At 42.1% G+C, this 16,872-nt stretch overlaps 1 protein-coding gene across 7 annotated transcripts in view; it reads left to right on the top strand.

Moving 5' to 3' along the window:
- SGK1 (serum/glucocorticoid regulated kinase 1) overlaps nucleotides 1-14,799 on the top strand; it is a 170,872-nt gene extending 156,073 nt beyond the window's left edge. The window contains exons 1-12 of one of the 7 annotated variants that reach the window (XM_072643401.1): nucleotides 5,235-5,388; nucleotides 9,057-9,132; nucleotides 9,537-9,612; nucleotides 10,169-10,273; nucleotides 10,372-10,455; nucleotides 10,560-10,691; nucleotides 10,965-11,077; nucleotides 11,370-11,493; nucleotides 11,875-11,970; nucleotides 12,392-12,547; nucleotides 12,673-12,762; nucleotides 13,567-14,799. In XM_072643401.1, the coding sequence (XP_072499502.1) occupies nucleotides 5,355-5,388; nucleotides 9,057-9,132; nucleotides 9,537-9,612; nucleotides 10,169-10,273; nucleotides 10,372-10,455; nucleotides 10,560-10,691; nucleotides 10,965-11,077; nucleotides 11,370-11,493; nucleotides 11,875-11,970; nucleotides 12,392-12,547; nucleotides 12,673-12,762; nucleotides 13,567-13,734 (1,254 nt within the window). In that variant the 5' untranslated portion in view covers nucleotides 5,235-5,354 and the 3' untranslated portion in view covers nucleotides 13,735-14,799. Of the gene's footprint in view, nucleotides 1-5,234; nucleotides 5,389-6,956; nucleotides 7,482-8,750; nucleotides 8,929-9,056; nucleotides 9,137-9,536; nucleotides 9,613-10,168; nucleotides 10,274-10,371; nucleotides 10,456-10,559; nucleotides 10,692-10,964; nucleotides 11,078-11,369; nucleotides 11,494-11,874; nucleotides 11,971-12,391; nucleotides 12,548-12,672; nucleotides 12,763-13,566 lie in introns of those variants that run through there. The other 6 variants (XM_072643400.1, XM_072643396.1, XM_072643399.1 and 3 more) reach the window with 6 other exon arrangements.
- Nucleotides 14,800-16,872: the final 2,073 nt, after the last annotated feature.

The raw sequence follows: 16,872 nt of genomic DNA, 5'->3' as shown, positions 1-16,872 counted from the left end.
ACCACCTACCTGAGAAAGAGGTGAAAGACTAAGAATAAGGCAAATAAGAAAAATAGATCTATATATATTGTATGTATACATATATAGATTGATTATATATGTTTGTAACAGGTTCCTTTTTTTTTCTTTAGTTCTCAATTGAGGAGGAGAGAGAAGAGTTGGGGAGGCAAGTGAGAAGGCACATTTTTATTAATTGAAAAAATAAAATATAATTTTTAAAAAGATAGAGATCATTGTTAATTTTGGAGAGAGAAGTTTCAGTTGAATGTTGAGGTCAGAAGTCAGGATGTAGAGGATTTCAACGATTGATAGAAAAGAAAGTAGAAGTAGCCATTATAGATGGCTTTTTCAAGGAGTTTAGCTGAGAAGAGGGGATTGAGACACAGGACTGTAGCTGGCAAGTATGGATGGATTTAGTGAGAGGTTTTTAAGGATGCAGTTGACTTGGGCATGTTTGTAGGCCCCTTGGAAAGAGATCAGGGTCACACAGCTAGTAAAGAGAGACTGAAAAAGGTTAAGTAACTTGCACAGGTCACACAGCTAGTAAGTATCTGAGGCAGGACTCAAATTCAGGTCATCCTGACTCCAAGTCCAGCTCTATGCACTGTGCCACCCAGTTTCTATTAGACTGTGACCTCTTTGAGGGCAGAGACTGTCTTTAATTTTTTATTTGTGTCCCCTGGTTTAAAGTGTTTGACATAGGGTAAGTACATAATAATTTTGTTTTTCATTCATTCATTCATCATTCCAAAATGATCTCTATCCACTCTATGGGATAAGCATAGCGATGGTCACTGTAATCCACTGTGCCTAAAAAACTTTAAAAAATCCTATTAATTATTCATGTTAAAGTCTACCTGAACATGTTTTGGGAATACATCCAAAGTGGCCATAATTAGGCTACTTCCTCCATAATTAAAGTCTACAAAGGCCTGCTCATCTCATATAATTCTTGTTTGGATGCTTCCATCAGTCCTCCATAGAGCTCAGATTAGAGGCCTTCCTTTAATATGCTGTGGGTACCAGAGCAGCACTTAGATTGCTGAGTTTCACTCTTACTACATGACAATTCTCTGATACAGAAGTCTCCTTGGAGAGAGAAGATAGGCCACAGACTCCTGAACAGCAACAGCGTATTTGGAGAACAAAACCAGTGAATTCCTCTGACAATGCAGGTTCAAGTGAACAAAAGTGTGCTTGTCTGAGACGGGGAGATGTGGGAACTGGATTTGTTCACGGGCCCTAGTGAGCCCTTGGATTCTTGGGATTTTCTGTGGTCAGTGAAACAAAGGCTATTCCATAATCGATAATCCATATTATACATTGAAGACTTATGTTCAAGTTGGGGACCTTATTACTCACAATTGGGACAACCAATACTTGAGCTATACCTAAACTTTATTTGGAGATTCCTCTAGAGGCAGCTCTGGGTTGGAGCAGGAGGCAAAGAGAGAAACGGACCCTTTTGGGTCCAGCTCTCAGGACTGGACCTATTTATGTGAGCCCAGTATCTTAGGTCCTAAGCTATAGACTACATTTACCTTTGCCTTATATTTACTTATCTGTACATATGTTGTACTGCTCAAGTAAACTGTAAGAACCTTGAGGACAAGAGCTGGTTATTTTTTTCTTTTCATCCCAAGTTCCTGACACAATGCCCAACATATGTTAAACACTTAATAAGAGCTGGTTGATTGATCGATTGACATACCAAAAGTTATAGCTAGTGCCCTGGTCAAACTTCACAAAATGTACCCAAAGTAAATAGCATGGAAAGGTAAGGGAATAAGGGAATAAGCATTTATATAGTGCCTGCTATATTTAGTCGTGTGTGTGTGTAATCAACTTTTTTACAGATAGATTCAGTGGAGAGGTGGAGGAGGAGAGGAGAAAACTCCATTAGAACACCACCCTGCTATAGGACAAAAAGCTGCTCTCAGGGAGACTATCCCTCCAAGGTGGGATCAGAATGGTGCTAGGCAGGGAAAGGGCTCACCTTCTCTTTTAGCTAATAATTCTTGCTAAATAATTTCATACATTAAAAAAAAAGATCTTCTGAAGGATAGTTCAAGTACTATTAGCAAACTCTAAATTTCTGAGCTTTGGCATAAAATCTACCTTGGAACTATAGCTGATCCTCCATAATTTGTAGCTATAGAGCTACAACATTAGAAGAACACTGGTGTAAAAGACTTTTTTTTTTTTGCATGTGTCAGAGAACCATCTGGGATCTTTGGAAGTACTATCCAGTTTTCCAAGTGTACTCTAGCCAGCTATGATCCTTTTCAATTCTGCACCCTGTTCATTGTCTGCCTTTACTGCCTATCCAAGATTAGTGGACTGACTCGATAGGTTGCTCATTTTACTGCATGTCATGGCCCAGACAATAGTCATTCTTCATCCATTTGATTTTTCTTGTGTGGATTGCTAAATTAATTCCTTTTTAATGATTGTGGATCTCACTAAAGAAGCTCTATAGAGTCATGGGGCTTGATGGGAATAAACTAAAGCATTTAGAAGTATTCACCATCCATAAAGAATCCCTCTTCCATTTGAACTTGTGGTACAAAGTACATTCTCCTTAAGTGGTGAACACCTGTCTTTGGCAAACATACATTTCCTTGGTTTATACCTTGCTTGAAATCTAAGGTATTTCTGGGGTTATATTTAACATGGAATCTTTTGTGTTCTTCACAAACTGCCACATAATATAATTTTTATAACATTTTAATAACAGCCATATATGCTCTTCCTCAAGTTACTTTGCCACATTCTAATTTTCTTCATTGTTTCTTTCTATAACAGTATAAATGTATAATAATAATCAGTACAGACAGTCCTTAAATGTATTCTAAAGATATTTACTTAACCATATCTTCTTTGCTACTGACTTATCCTTAGTTGAATTGGATAAACTGATCTGTTAATTTGCTTTAATATGATCTATATTGATTATATCTATAGAGGTTGGGTCCTGGAAAGCTTCCACAGGAATGGGGGTAAGCCCGTATTGTCCTCCATTGTGTCCTGGACAAGGTAGCAAATTTCTAGGACAAAGTGAATTCTCTGAGAATGTGTGGAGTTCACTTATTCACTTTCTGCCACACTGACATCTCTTTGGCAGAGACTTACTGGGAAGTATAATGTCTCCTCACCCCTCCCCAGTCCTTCTTAATTCCTAATTCCTACTCTGAGAGTTCCATCCTTCCCCCAGTGACCAACACATTACTATCATCTCTCTATTGCCTTATCCCAGGTATCCCAACCAGACAGTCCTGAGAAGACATTGCCTGAAGCAGCCAGGGATTTGTCCTTTCCAACTGTGCCACAACTAAATTTACCCTGGGCACCAGAACTCCCTATTTATGTCTCCCATGTTGGTTGGCACATTTGATGGGGTAGGGGGGTTGTGGCTATTAAAAAGAGTATCAATTGATAAGGGAATTTTGAATTAATACAGAAGGTGTATAAGGCATTGGTCGTCACCTTATGGAGTTTACAATTTGATTTAGGACTTTGAAATTCCCTCAATTGTTGGTGTTCCTTCCCCTCTACCCAATACTTATTATTTAATTTGTATATATCATGTCTTTACTTATCTGTAAATATGTTTTATCCTCGAGTGGAATTCAAAGTCAGGGACTGTCTCACTTTTGTTTTAATTTCCCCAGTATTTAGCATCTAGTGTACCAAGGAGTAAGGATTTAAGAGCTTATTGATTGATTGAATACAGAACCTAGGATTTACAGCCTAAAAAGTTATGTTGAAAGAGTTTTGTCCTTTATTTTGAGGGAAAATAAATTATATTTGCAATAAGGACAAAAAAAATCTCGAAGATTTTTAAAAGAACACTGGAAAAGGCTTTCTCCTCTGCATCTGTACTCACTTTATTCAATGGAGGATCATTATAATCTGGGATTTCTGAATTCTGAATCTGTACAACACTCGGGCAAAAAGAGGAGGCTGATTTTTATCCAGAAGGGACAGGGATAGCTATGGTATATGTGAGGCAGACACAAGGCATTCTTTAAAAACACTGCCTATTTTCTCTCCAGGCCAGAAAGTCTAGCGTGAGCGACACTTTGGAAATGACTACACTGGGATGAGGTGGGGAAAGTAACATTGAGAACAGCCAGTGTTAGAGCTGCAGCCCTTACTTACAGAGTATGAGCGCCCTCTAGGATTCATTTAACAATTGCAGTTGGTCAAATCCAAACGGTCGCTTCCCGGAGGAAGGAAAAAGCTACACAAGTAGTGTACTTACTAGTCTTACAATGGGACTATATCTGGGGATAAGGATTGGGACAGAGAAGGGAAGCTTAGCAGCTAAAATACAGATGAAAAACCAACCCGAAGTCTATACAATAGACACACGCATGCACACAGGATTCAGGCAGCTTCCTTTCTACCCCCACCCACCCCCTCCCTAACACACAGACACAGACACACAGACACATACACAGACACACAGACACATACACAGACACACACATGCGCACACACACAGGCATATGCACGCACACAAACAGATGCTCACACGCGTGCACACACATACACATACACACACACACACACCCCTCACCACCAGCCACTCCAGTCATTAGTCATCTGTCCTTTTCCTGTTCGGAAGGGTTTAGTAGGTTGCCAGGACAGAACTGGGGGGCGCCTGCTCCACCCCTCAGGTATCCGGTTGAAAGAAAAACCAGTCTCAACAACTTGGACTCACTCTGTTAAAAGATAAGTGAGTGTAGCCAGCCCATCCGTCTCCATCTTCGGAACTTTAAAAGGAGAGGAAGACAGGACAAATCCATCAAATTTTCCTTTTCTGTCCCAGCCACAAATAGCAGCCTGTGAGCCCCCTGACCCCCAGCATCTCCTGAAAGTAGTCTAGTCACCCCCACCCCCCAACCTTCATCTATCCCCCTCAACACCACAAGGTGATCCTTAGAGAGAATAGAAAATGCACCATGTGCCTGCCTTTTGATTTCTTCCTAAGTGGATTTGTGCTGGCAATCAGAATCAAGGAGTGACATTTCTTGCGTGCTTTGCAGGAGTGTAATAAACCTGGTACATCTATGACTCTGACTTCCAGGGTGATGTTAGAGTGGGGGGAGGGTAGGAGGAATGGCCCAGAGTTGAACTTTGCAGCCTGTTCCTTCTCTCGTATGCAAATTGCCTTTAAATATAGGGTTCATAAACAGGGCAAAGATTGAGTTGGACTTCTTCCTGTCTTATGGCTCTCCAGTCATAGAAGACTGGAGGAAGGAGGCTTCTCCAGCCAAAACAGAAGCTCAGCCCCAAACCACCAGAAAACAAATCCTTCATCCCCCTTCCATTCAGGTTCCTGGAAAAGGATGAAAGACGAAACAGTAAAATCTCCTTTAAAAGGTTGGTCTGCTTTTCTTACTCTAACTTTGGTGTGGTCCCTTTGCCGCTGGGAGAAGAAAGCTCTTTTCCATGTGGTTGGTTATCTGTGGGACTTTACTGGCGGTTAATGGAGAGTGAGGAAGTAAAAGGGTTTTTGGAGAGAACATGTGGGGGAAAGTCTATGACTAAAGTTCTTGGAGCTAACAAAAGCATTTTTTTTTTATTAAAGATAAAAGAACAGGCTGATATATGAAAGAGGCTAGAACAAAATTTGCTCTTTGGAGTATGACAGTAATGGGAGGTGGAGCAGGGCATGTTGAAAGCTGGTTGATTATGTGGAGGGGGAAGGAAAGACAGACTCTATGTGTTGAAATATAGAAGCTTAAGCAGTTTAAAAGTTTGAAAAGTCAAATAAACACCAGAAGGTATGGTGATGTGAGTTCGGTAAACTATTGGTTTAATTTGGAGCGACTGCTTATTGAAACAGAAATTTCAGGTATCTGTTGTTGTTTGTTTGTTTTCAAAAGACAGATTCAGTCCATTTTCCTAGCCTGAGTTTCCAGAAGTGATAAATTCAGGTGATTCTTCACTGTCCTTCCCCTTCTATTTTAATTAAGTTGACACTCATTTAGTAAAGAGACCAGAGAACGTCTTAGAACAAACTGAGGTGCCCAGACAAATTCCTCTCAGCACAGGTAAAGGGGAGAAAAGGCCAGGGGGAGAGAATCCAAGTCTCTCTTAACATTCTGTTCCTGGTTTGACAGCTGATGTTAAGGAGTACGTCAAGCCCTGCATACAGTACTGGTATGGCGTGGAGGGGTCACTGCAGGGCAGTCTTTCCTGCCTGGACCAACAAGCCATCCAACAAGCAGATAGCGTTGGAAGCATGAGATCATTAGCATCTTTTAGATGCTTTTTTCCCCTCCTCTGCTTGCTTCATGTTTTCCCAGTGGCCAACCAGTGTTCCAGCTGGCTTTTTCCATTCACCTGGTGCTTAGGTTACTCACAGACCATTCCTAAATCTTAACAGGTTAGTGCAGCATTCTGTGCTTTGAGAGATATTGAATTTCCCTGGTGCACCTTTCTCCTGCCCTCCCCCTCCAGGATGAGGAGTAAGTCACCTAGCTCATCTATTAATATGCATTGAGCATTCTTCGAATAAAGGAGGCCTTAGAGAGGAAGAAAAAGACTAAAAGAAGAAAGCACCTGTCCCCTGCTCTCAGAGGAGCCTAGGCATAGTGGTAGGGACAGTGGTGAGGTAAGCAATCCCAAGCAAGTCTTTTTTCCACGGTCCTGATTATACGGTAGGGAGCACATAAAAGCATGGCCATTGATTTGTGACCCGCGGTGCGCTGATTGGCCTGGAGACCTCAGGCTGGGTTACCATAGGATAGCCTCAAATGCCCATATCTTTTATAATATGCCACCTTTTCACGTGTCCTTGGCATGGTCAGCAATTAAAAAAAAAAAAAAACCAAGAAATGATATGCTCACGGACAGAATGTTCCCAGTCACTACTGGGGGGGGGGGGGGCAGGATCGAGGGGGAAGGAGGGGAGAGTGAAATGCAGATTGTGCTTTTTTTTCTCTGCAGACTTGAATTTATTTCCGCCCCCTCCCCTCCACATTCCTGACCTCTCCCTCCCCCTTCCTCCTTTCTTTCCTTCCTTCCTCCCTTCCTCCTCTTCCAAGTTCTGGGATTTTTCAGTCCTGGGTTTGGCCCAAAGCACAAAAAAGGCGTTTTCGGAAGCCGACCCGGGCAGGGACTGTGCGGGTGCACAAGGGCCATTTGTTTGTTTTGGGACTTGGGGCAGGAAATCTTGCTCTGCCTGAGTCACGGCGGCTCCTTCAAGGAAACGTCAGAGTTTGCTTATCACTCGGGGCTGCTGTGCGCTGAGCGGGCTGCTGTTCTTGGCTGCTGCTGCTGCCGCAGCTGTCTCTGCCAGCCAGGGAACCAGAGTGGTTAGTGTTGAGCCCGTCGGGGGCAAGGAGGGTCCATGGGAGAGATGCAGGGGGCACTGACCAGGGCCCGGCTGGAGTCGCTGCTTAAGCCTCGCCACAAAAAGAGAGCGGAGGCTCAGAAAAGGAGCGAGTCCTTCCTGCTCACCGGACTTGGTAAGGGACCCACTGCCGGAGACTGGGGTTGGGGTTCCAGCTTGCCTTGTTTTCCTTCTTTGCCCACTAGTTGCTTCTTTGCTGACGAAATTGTGGAGAGACAATTCTTGCTAGGGCTCGATACCTGGGCAAGGAGGAAAGGGTCCATGCGGGCATTTGGCTAAAATCTTAACGCCTTGATCCCTTTCTGACCCGGCTCCTGTCCTGAAGTGTGTAGGCGGAGAATGCCTTTTTAGGTGTTAACCCAAGTGTTAGGGAAAGTGGGGGGGTCGGGGGGGGGGGGAGAAGGTTGGGAGACAGGCTCAGAAAATGTATTTAACTCCCCTGCCTCCCTGTCTCCATTTTTAGTATGGACTTGTGGTTTCCACAGTGTGGGTATTCCTGGTGTGGAAGTCCCTTTCTTTGCGTGCAGATATACAGCTAGTGTGTAGTTGGTCTGAGTTACTTGGTTTCTCATGTATGGTTACAGATGTCAAAGGTAGGAGTTAAATCCATGCACGGAGGTGTGTGTCTGTGTGTGTGTCTGTGTGTGTGTGTGCGCGCGCGTGTACAGTAATAGTCAGATGTGAGAAAGGGTAGGGTCTCCAGAATTTCCTGTAGCAATGCAGAAGTTGCTGGAGAATCTGAATTGAGCTGAAAAAAACAAGGCTGCATGAATAAAACCTCAGCCAACTTCGCGAATATAAAGTGCCCCTGGTGCATCAACTTTGATTTCCTTTTGGAACTAGTGGAATAAATGAAAGGTGGAAAATTACCCCAGTCCGGCCTTCCTCTCCTCCCCCCCGGCCCGTCCCCGCTGTCCGGCTTCCCCTCCTCCTGCGCGGGGGGTGGGGGGAGCAGATTCAGAGCGGATAAGCCTTGCTGGCTGGTACAGTTGTACCCTCCGGGCAGTATCCTTGAGCTTTTGCCCCCGAGCGTCTCCCGATCTTTCCCGGTTCCGGTTCTGCTCTCAGTTGCCTTTCGCGAGAGTCTCACGCTCCCTCTGGTTCTGTTCTCTGTGTTCTGGTTCTGTCCGCGGTCGTGCCCGCTGCCCCATCAGCGGCTTCCCTAGCCTAGGCCCTCTCGCCCCGGGAGATGACCCGACGAGGGGGAGGGGACAGACTAAAAAAACTTGGGGCCGGGCGCCAGCTGGACGCGCTGGGCACGGTTCGGTGCGGCCGCCTGGGGAGCGGAGCGGAGGCTGGAGGCTTGGCCTGGCCCTCATTGTCCCGGCTGGCTCCGCCCCTCCCGGGTGGAGCTGTCTATATAAGAGGCTCTGGGGAGGGAGCTCCGCACTAGCACTTGGAGCGGTGCTGGCAGCGGGCTTGGCTGCGCAGCCTTGGGTTTGCTCACTGGGCAGCCGCTGCCTTCGCTGCTTTCCTGGGAGCCGCGATGACGGTGAAAACCGAGGCTTCGGGAGCTGCGCTCACTTACTCCAAAATGAGGGGCATGGTAGCCATCCTGATCGGTGAGCGTTGGGAAAGCCAGTTCTCTCTAGTCTAGGTTTGATGAGCATTAGGTAGTTTAAAAAAAAATTTCGCATTGTGTTTTATTAATCTCACTTAAATGCTTTTTCCCCCTTCTCTTATTTTACAGCTTTCATGAAGCAGAGGAGGATGGGACTGAATGATTTTATTCAGAAGATTGCCAGCAACTCATACGCCTGCAAACAGTAGGTATTTGCAGTTTGGAGAATTAAAATTTAACGTGGCAGTAGTTAAGTTTTTCTGCGATTAGTAGGGGCAAAAAAACTGAAGTCTTGAAAACCCACCGATTTCCTGAAAAAGGAGGAATTTTTGTTCCTTTAAAATGTAATGTTATTTAAAAGTAGTTTAATTTTCACTTCTCCAAGGTTTGGCACTAAATTTTAACAACTATATAATTCAGGACCTGTCCCTTTGCAAAATATATAATATAATTAATTAAAGAATTTACTCTTTTTAATCTGGAAATACAGCTGGGTATTTTCCATTTGAAGTTATTTCATAATCTGAGAAAAAGACTAAACCATTCACATTGGTGAATAAAGCATGCCCTCTAGTGGCAAACTTATTTTTTTACCTTTGCCCTCTGCAGCCCTGAAGTTCAATCTATTTTGAAAATTTCTCAACCTCAAGAGCCTGAGCTTATGAATGCCAACCCTTCTCCTCCGGTAAGTATTTTTTATTTATGATACATCTTCTGAAGAAAATTGTAAATGAGTCAGGGACAGAGTCCTCCTACATTAATGTTTAAAAAAAGCATTTCTGGAAATTAGCCTAGAAACAAGAATGCCTCATTAGCATTAGTTCATCTCATAACACAGTGATAGTATTGCATCTGTGGATTTCAGAAAATAATTGAGGCATTTAAAAACTTTTGCTTCACCAAAAGTCCCTGTGTACCTTTGCTGAAATTTTCTTTGGGTAGATTCATAAGGACTTTTTGACCTAAGATTAAATTTCTGGTATACACTGATGTAGTTTAATTTTTCTGACTACATCCTTGTCAGAAATTAATTTTGTTATAAAGAGTAGAATATTCTCATGACTAATGTGAAAATATGTCTAATAGGAATGTATGAGTAGAATTTACATCAGATTGCACATCCTCTTGAGGAGGGGGAGAAAATTTAAAACCCAAAATTAATTATAAAAAATAAAAAAAGAGTAGGATGCTCAAAAGACATATCAAACATGTATTGATTTTTTTTTTTTTTTTGGCCCCAGCCCAGTCCATCTCAGCAGATCAACCTTGGCCCATCATCCAACCCCCATGCAAAGCCATCAGACTTTCATTTCTTGAAAGTAATTGGAAAAGGCAGTTTTGGAAAGGTAAATTTTGACTATCTACATCAGTGATAACTTTTTTGGGGGGGCGGGGGGATGTTGCTTTAAACCATGGTACAAAGCTTTCTGCTTTCTAATTTCAGGTTCTTCTTGCAAGACACAAGGCAGAGGAGCAGTTCTATGCTGTCAAAGTTCTTCAGAAAAAAGCAATCCTGAAAAAGAAGGAGGTACAGTCCATTTTTTTCCAGAGGGGGAGGTGTGGAAGCATATACTATTAACATTCTTTGAACATTCAAGGATGTCACCATCAAATCTGTTATCCTTTTTCTAGGAAAAACACATCATGTCAGAGCGTAATGTTCTTCTGAAGAATGTTAAACACCCTTTCCTAGTTGGACTGCACTTCTCCTTCCAGACTGCAGATAAACTCTACTTTGTCCTAGACTACATCAATGGTGGAGAGGTGAGCAGAAAAGAAATCTCCTTTTGGAAGAGAGTGGAGTTTGCATATACAGTCTCACTCATTTAGGGGAGAATTTTTAAAAGACTGTTGAGGGGAGAGGTTAACCAGGATTAGCATCCCCCTCTAACCTGGCAGGTTTTAAATCGCTAGTGGATCATCAGGACACACTTCCTGCCATTGTCCTCCTTGGCCATAGATGTCAAATCTGATTAAATGCATTGTTAACAGGCTTTGTCAGCTGGCGCCTGACTGTGTTCTGTCTGTCTCCTGCAGTTGTTTTACCATCTCCAGAGAGAGCGATGCTTCCTGGAACCCCGAGCTCGGTTTTATGCTGCTGAAATTGCCAGTGCCCTGGGTTACCTGCATTCTCTGAATATTGTTTATAGGTAAGCAGTGTCCCTTTTATGCTCGTGCTACACCACGTGTTTTGACTTAAGCATAGATTGTACTATGGATATCAGTAATAGTTGGACCTTTATATAATATATGCCTGTAGTCTGAGGCCCCCTGGACCTTGCATTAACTTCTCAATGGGGGAACAGTGTGTTGTCCTAGGAACTTAAAAAGTGTGCATATGTATTTTGCTTGTTTTCATCAGTATGAATTGTAAATACCACGTGATTTTATTGTGAAGCAAAACTAAAGGATATATTTATCTCTCCATATTTTGTCCTTTAGAGACTTAAAGCCAGAGAATATTTTGCTGGATTCACAAGGGCACATTGTCCTGACAGACTTTGGACTCTGTAAAGAAAACATTGAACACAATGGCACAACGTCCACCTTCTGCGGCACCCCCGAGGTAAGTGGAGTGTCCAGCTTGGAGCCTCTTAGGACTTTCTTCCTGAGGAGAAAGGTCAAATACTCACAGGTGTTGTGATTAGTCTACTTTGGCACACCTGAGAGGGATTGGTATCTGAATAAACATGAGAGAATTAGAAAGTCTTCTCTTGCTCAAAAGAGAATATTGGTAAACTAAGTGCAGCTGAGCCACTGGAAGGGTCAGTGAAGTCACATAGTCTAAATCCTACATAGCTGCATGGGACAGAGGTGGTAGTAAAGGAATAGAAGTTTTATACCTTTTTTTTTTAAGTACTCTTTACTTTAAAGACAGTCTCCTCTATGGGGGTTTCCTAGGACTTCAGTTTAAAATGAATCTTTTGATGTTTTTTCTTTTACACAGTATCTTGCCCCTGAAGTTCTTCACAAACAGCCTTATGACAGAACAGTTGACTGGTGGTGCCTCGGGGCTGTCTTATATGAAATGCTCTATGGTCTGGTAAGTAGCCTATTAAAGAACAGAAAAGACCCTGTAGAGACCTTATCCTTCCCCCTTCTCCCACTCCCTGGCAAGTGCTCTACTTAAATTAATCTAGGCAAACACACTTCAGTCTGCCAAGAATATTCTGCCTTTATCAGTAAGGTCACTAAAGGCCAATAACGCAGTGGATGGTTGGCTGTGTGTTTCACAGCATTTCTAACTTTTGAAAAGATTATCTTTAGATTTTTATTTTTTACAGATCTTTTGTCTTAAATAGCCTACATTTCCCCCCACATCCTTCCCTCAAAGAGGTGGCTTTTAATTTTTTTGTTCAGTTATCAGCTCCCAGATATTTTGACTATCCCCCTATATTTTAAAAGTTATTTTGAACCTCACCATACTTTCAATTAAACATATTCCTTCTTTTCCCCCCTTGAAGCCTCCTTTTTACAGTCGAAACACAGCTGAGATGTATGACAACATTTTGAACAAGCCACTCCAGTTGAAGCCAAATATTACAAATTCTGCAAGACACCTTCTTGAGGGCCTACTGCAGAAAGATAGGACAAAGAGGCTTGGTGCCAAGGATGACTTTGTAAGTAAAAATTTTGTAGTTCTAGTGGGGGGGGGGGGGGGGGATGCACGAGAACACTAGATACTAGAACATCCCACCTTAATCTAATTAGGCTTGTCTGAATGAGTCTTGTTTCTTCTCAACAGATGGAGATTAAGAATCATATCTTCTTCTCCCTTATTAACTGGGATGATCTCATTAATAAGAAGATTACCCCCCCTTTTAACCCAAATGTGGTGAGTATCATTTCTAAGTATAGTTGGTCCCCCAAAGGGCATTTCTTTCTTTAGCCTGAGCTTGCTCAGAGGGAACCAGTGTGACTCAGAAGGTCTTAAGTGGTTTTCTAACTAGAAAATGGGATAAACTCTGATCAAAGGAAGCTGGTGGTTCTCCTCCTTCCGTTCCCTCCCCCATCTCCATTCACACTCTTAGCCACATAGTAACAGGCAAAATAATCAAGTGAACAGTCTGTATCTTTACATTTTTGGAACAAAAGTCGTAGCCTTGTGGCTTTGGCAAGTCATTTGACCTGCCCCCAGAGGTGGTAACAGTTTCATTTAAACCTGCCTTATGATCATCTCTAAAATATGGTAGGATATTAAGTACAATCCATCTGCCTGGAGCTAATTTCAGAAATGATTAGTTGAAACAGATCATAGATGTAGAACTGGAAGGGACTTCTGGAGGTCATTTAGTCCAGCTCTTTCTTTAAAAGGAAAAAAAAAGATAAAGTTAACTAGGGTGTAGATATTTGAAGTGGCTTACCAAAGGGATCTTGGGTATTAAGTGGAAGGGCCAAGATTTGTCCTCGGGTTCCATGTCTAGCACACTTTACACCACTCCCTAAGACATTCTAATTAGCCTTTGTGCCCAGGACTACTAAGTCCCAGATGATCAAGAACAGCATAATAGATCCCTAACATGTCCAAAGAAGTCCTATTCTCTGAGATACCAAGAAATACTTGAATGACTTTATTTTTCCTTTGGCTTTTTCCTTGCCCTAAACCTCACTCTATGTGTTTTCTCTTTGCCTCCGCTAGAGTGGACCCAGCGATCTTCGACATTTCGATCCTGAGTTCACAGAAGAACCTGTTCCAAACTCCATTGGCAAATCTCCAGATAGCATCCTGATCACTGCCAGTGTCAAGGAAGCTGCGGAAGCTTTCCTAGGTTTCTCCTATGCACCTCCTATGGATTCTTTCCTCTGAACATTCTTGGACTGGTTTTGAGAGAGAGATTCTGAGATGGTTTTGTGTGTGTGTTTCATTTTGTTTAGCCCTTCAGCTGAGCTGCCAGCTGACCAGACATCTTTAAAAAAAATTTGCACATCTCTGGAAGCGTGGCAACTGTCATTTCAGCTACGCTGTTGGCTGAAAGCTTTGTGAAGAGGACATACTTCTCCTTACAGTGAACTCACAAGCTTTTCGTTTTCTTATTCTTTCCGCTCCAAAGTGGTGCTATCTCTTTGAAACAAGCAAGATACTGCTGTCATGGATAGCAGGTGTGTAGTTTTTGTAGGAAGGAAGATGGAGTTCAGAAAACCAATCTTGTGAAGATCTGTATGGGCTATGATAATAGATTTTATGAAATGTGCCTTTATCTGATGAGGTCCTTGTTGGCTCCAAAGCTTTTTTTTTCTTATTTCAGAGTGTTTCAACTTTTAATCTTTTTTCCCCCCTTGTGGGTTTACTATGTGAACAATGGTATGTGTATGTGCGGTATGCTTACTACGGTTGGATTTAGTTATAAGCATCAATGTGACACTTGCAGGACACTACAATGTGGGACATTGTTTGATTCTTCCATATTTGGAAGATAAATTTATGTGTAGACTGTTTTTTTTTGTAAGATATATATATATATATATAGTTAATAACTAAAATTTATTGAAAAATGGTCTTGCAATGACTTGGACCCAGATGCTTGAAGAAAGCATTGCTGCTACAAATATTTCTATTTTTAGAAAGGGTTTTTATGGACCAATGCCCCAGTTGCAGTCGGTCAAAGCTGTTGGTTTGTTTCATTGTTTTCAAATGTCACCTGTAAAATGGGCATTATTTATGGTTTTTGTTGTATGTATTGTATAAAGAAAAGGTCTGTACGATGTGTTATGACACTTAGTTGTATATTTAAACTTACAGACTTACATGTAATGTATACCATCATTGTAATGTACCGTGATTAACATGGTTATAATATGTACAACCCTCTTCCCCTACCACACAACTTTTTTGTGTGTGGGCAATTGGTTTGCAGTAAAATCTTTAAAAATATTCATATAAGTTGTGCTGTGTATTTTGTAATATTTCTTCAAAGTCTTCATGGTGGAATGATTTGCCAGTTGGGTTAGACATCGTCTTGTCAGTCCCATATTCTGTTGGCAGCAAGAGTCCCAAGGGTTATTTGGTGGAAGGGCAAATTGGTTCTCCCCAGTGAAAGACTGGGTGTGGGCCAGCTTCTCTTAGTTATTCCTGGCTCTCCTATGCATTTATTTGTAGCAGGCCTTTTTTTTTTTTTTTTTGGAGGGGGGGATTCCCACAAGTATTTATTACTTGATGTTACTTCTTATTTGTCCTCTATTTTTTTTTTTTAACCTTAGTCAAGGTGTGACCCATGTTCTTGGCCTTAAGAAACATGCAGTTATAACAGACTAATATTTGCAAAGGATGGAAACCTTCAGTTACAGGTTGGGAATCCATGAGATTTGTAATGATCTAGAGCCAGAAGTGGGTGATTCTGGTTACAAACTGTACCAAATACTGGGAGGAAGAGAGGGGTTGGGTTAGGTTTAGGACAAAAGCCCTGCAGAGTATATAAACATCTAAATGGCAACTTATGTACATAAACATTGCTTAAAGACCTAATTGAGTACTGGGATGGTTGGATACATATTCATTTATGAAAATGGAATGCAAAGGAGTAAGGGTGGGGATATTTGAAAATGGAAATATTCCCAGAAATCTGGGCTGGAAGGACTTAATATTTCTTCACTGATTTTAAGGCAAGGGTCACACCCAAACTTCTTCTAGTACTAGCTTGAGAAAGGTACCTTCCCACTTATTAAACACCTTGGGTAGGACTGAATCCTCTTATGGAAAAGTACCTGCATGTGAAAGATAAAAGATCACTGTAATTTGTCTCAAGTCTGAAGTTTCACATCCATGTAGGATAGTTTGACCTGAGAAGTGCTGTGTAGGGAACTAGGCCAGAAGCTGAAATCAGAGGTGGTGGTTGTTGAGTCATGTCTGACTCTTCATAACTCCATTTGCGGTTTTCTTGGCAAAGATACTGGAGTGGTTTGCCATCCCTTCTCCAGCTCATTTTACAGATAAGGAAACTGAGGCAAACAGGGCTATAAATGACTTACCCAGAGTCACACAGCTAGTAAGTGTCTGAGGCCAGATTTGAACTCATGAAGATGTCTTCCTGACTCTAGGCCCAGCACACTATCCACTGTGCCATCTAGCTGCCCAGAGGGCACCAAACCACTTGGCTTCAAATCTTGGTTCTGCCACCTGTCATTGAACTTTTCTGAGTCCCAAAATGATGAACTGTCAGACAGCCCATAATACTCCCTTGGGACCTGAACCGGATTAGAATGAAATTGAAAGTCAATATTTACAGGTTAATGGCCCCTATTTCTATTTGAGTTTGACATTATTGAACTAGATGACTTCCAAGATTACTCTCAACTGAAAATGTGTATCTATAAACTCCAGTTTATTTTTTTCTTCGTAACACCTGAAACTCTCACAGTTAAAAAGGACCTATGAAGTCCCTAGTTAAAACTTTTTGTCTTTATATCACCTTTATTTCTAAAACTATGCCTCTTCCCTTCTATCCCCAGTCAGCTATGCCTTATAACCAGAAATTAGTCCAATCATCTAGTCCGAGCTAGGCATTCCCTCTTTCCACTCCTCTAGCGAGGTGAGAAAAGTTATTGTCTCAGTCTTCAACCCACTTTTCTCCACTGTCTTCCTCCAGGTTCAACACCTTCTGTCAGTTTCTTGGTAATAAATGCAAACTCAAATGTGTTCCCTCTGACGTAGAGGATGGATACTAGTGTAAACTAGTGTGAAGTCAAGGGAGAATCAGGAGGGGGGAAGAAAGCCCGATTAAGAATTTAGGGACCAGGCTTTGTTCCCCACTTTAGGATATTGAAGATACTGACTGGGAAGGTCATGTAGGGAGAGAAGGTGATTGATCACTTGTATGGCATCATCTGAGGGAGGCACCAAAGCCTTCACCTTCCTGTCTGCTACCTCTAAGAAGCGTAACTTTCCAGACACTTCTAGAGTGCTCTATACCCAGGTGTGTCAAATGGTAAATGTTTGTTGACCTGATAA

Source organism: Notamacropus eugenii, chromosome 2 (assembly GCF_028372415.1).
Source record: "Notamacropus eugenii isolate mMacEug1 chromosome 2, mMacEug1.pri_v2, whole genome shotgun sequence".
Taxonomy (NCBI): Eukaryota; Metazoa; Chordata; class Mammalia; order Diprotodontia; family Macropodidae; genus Notamacropus; species Notamacropus eugenii.
This window is presented reverse-complemented; position numbering and strand designations above follow the sequence as displayed.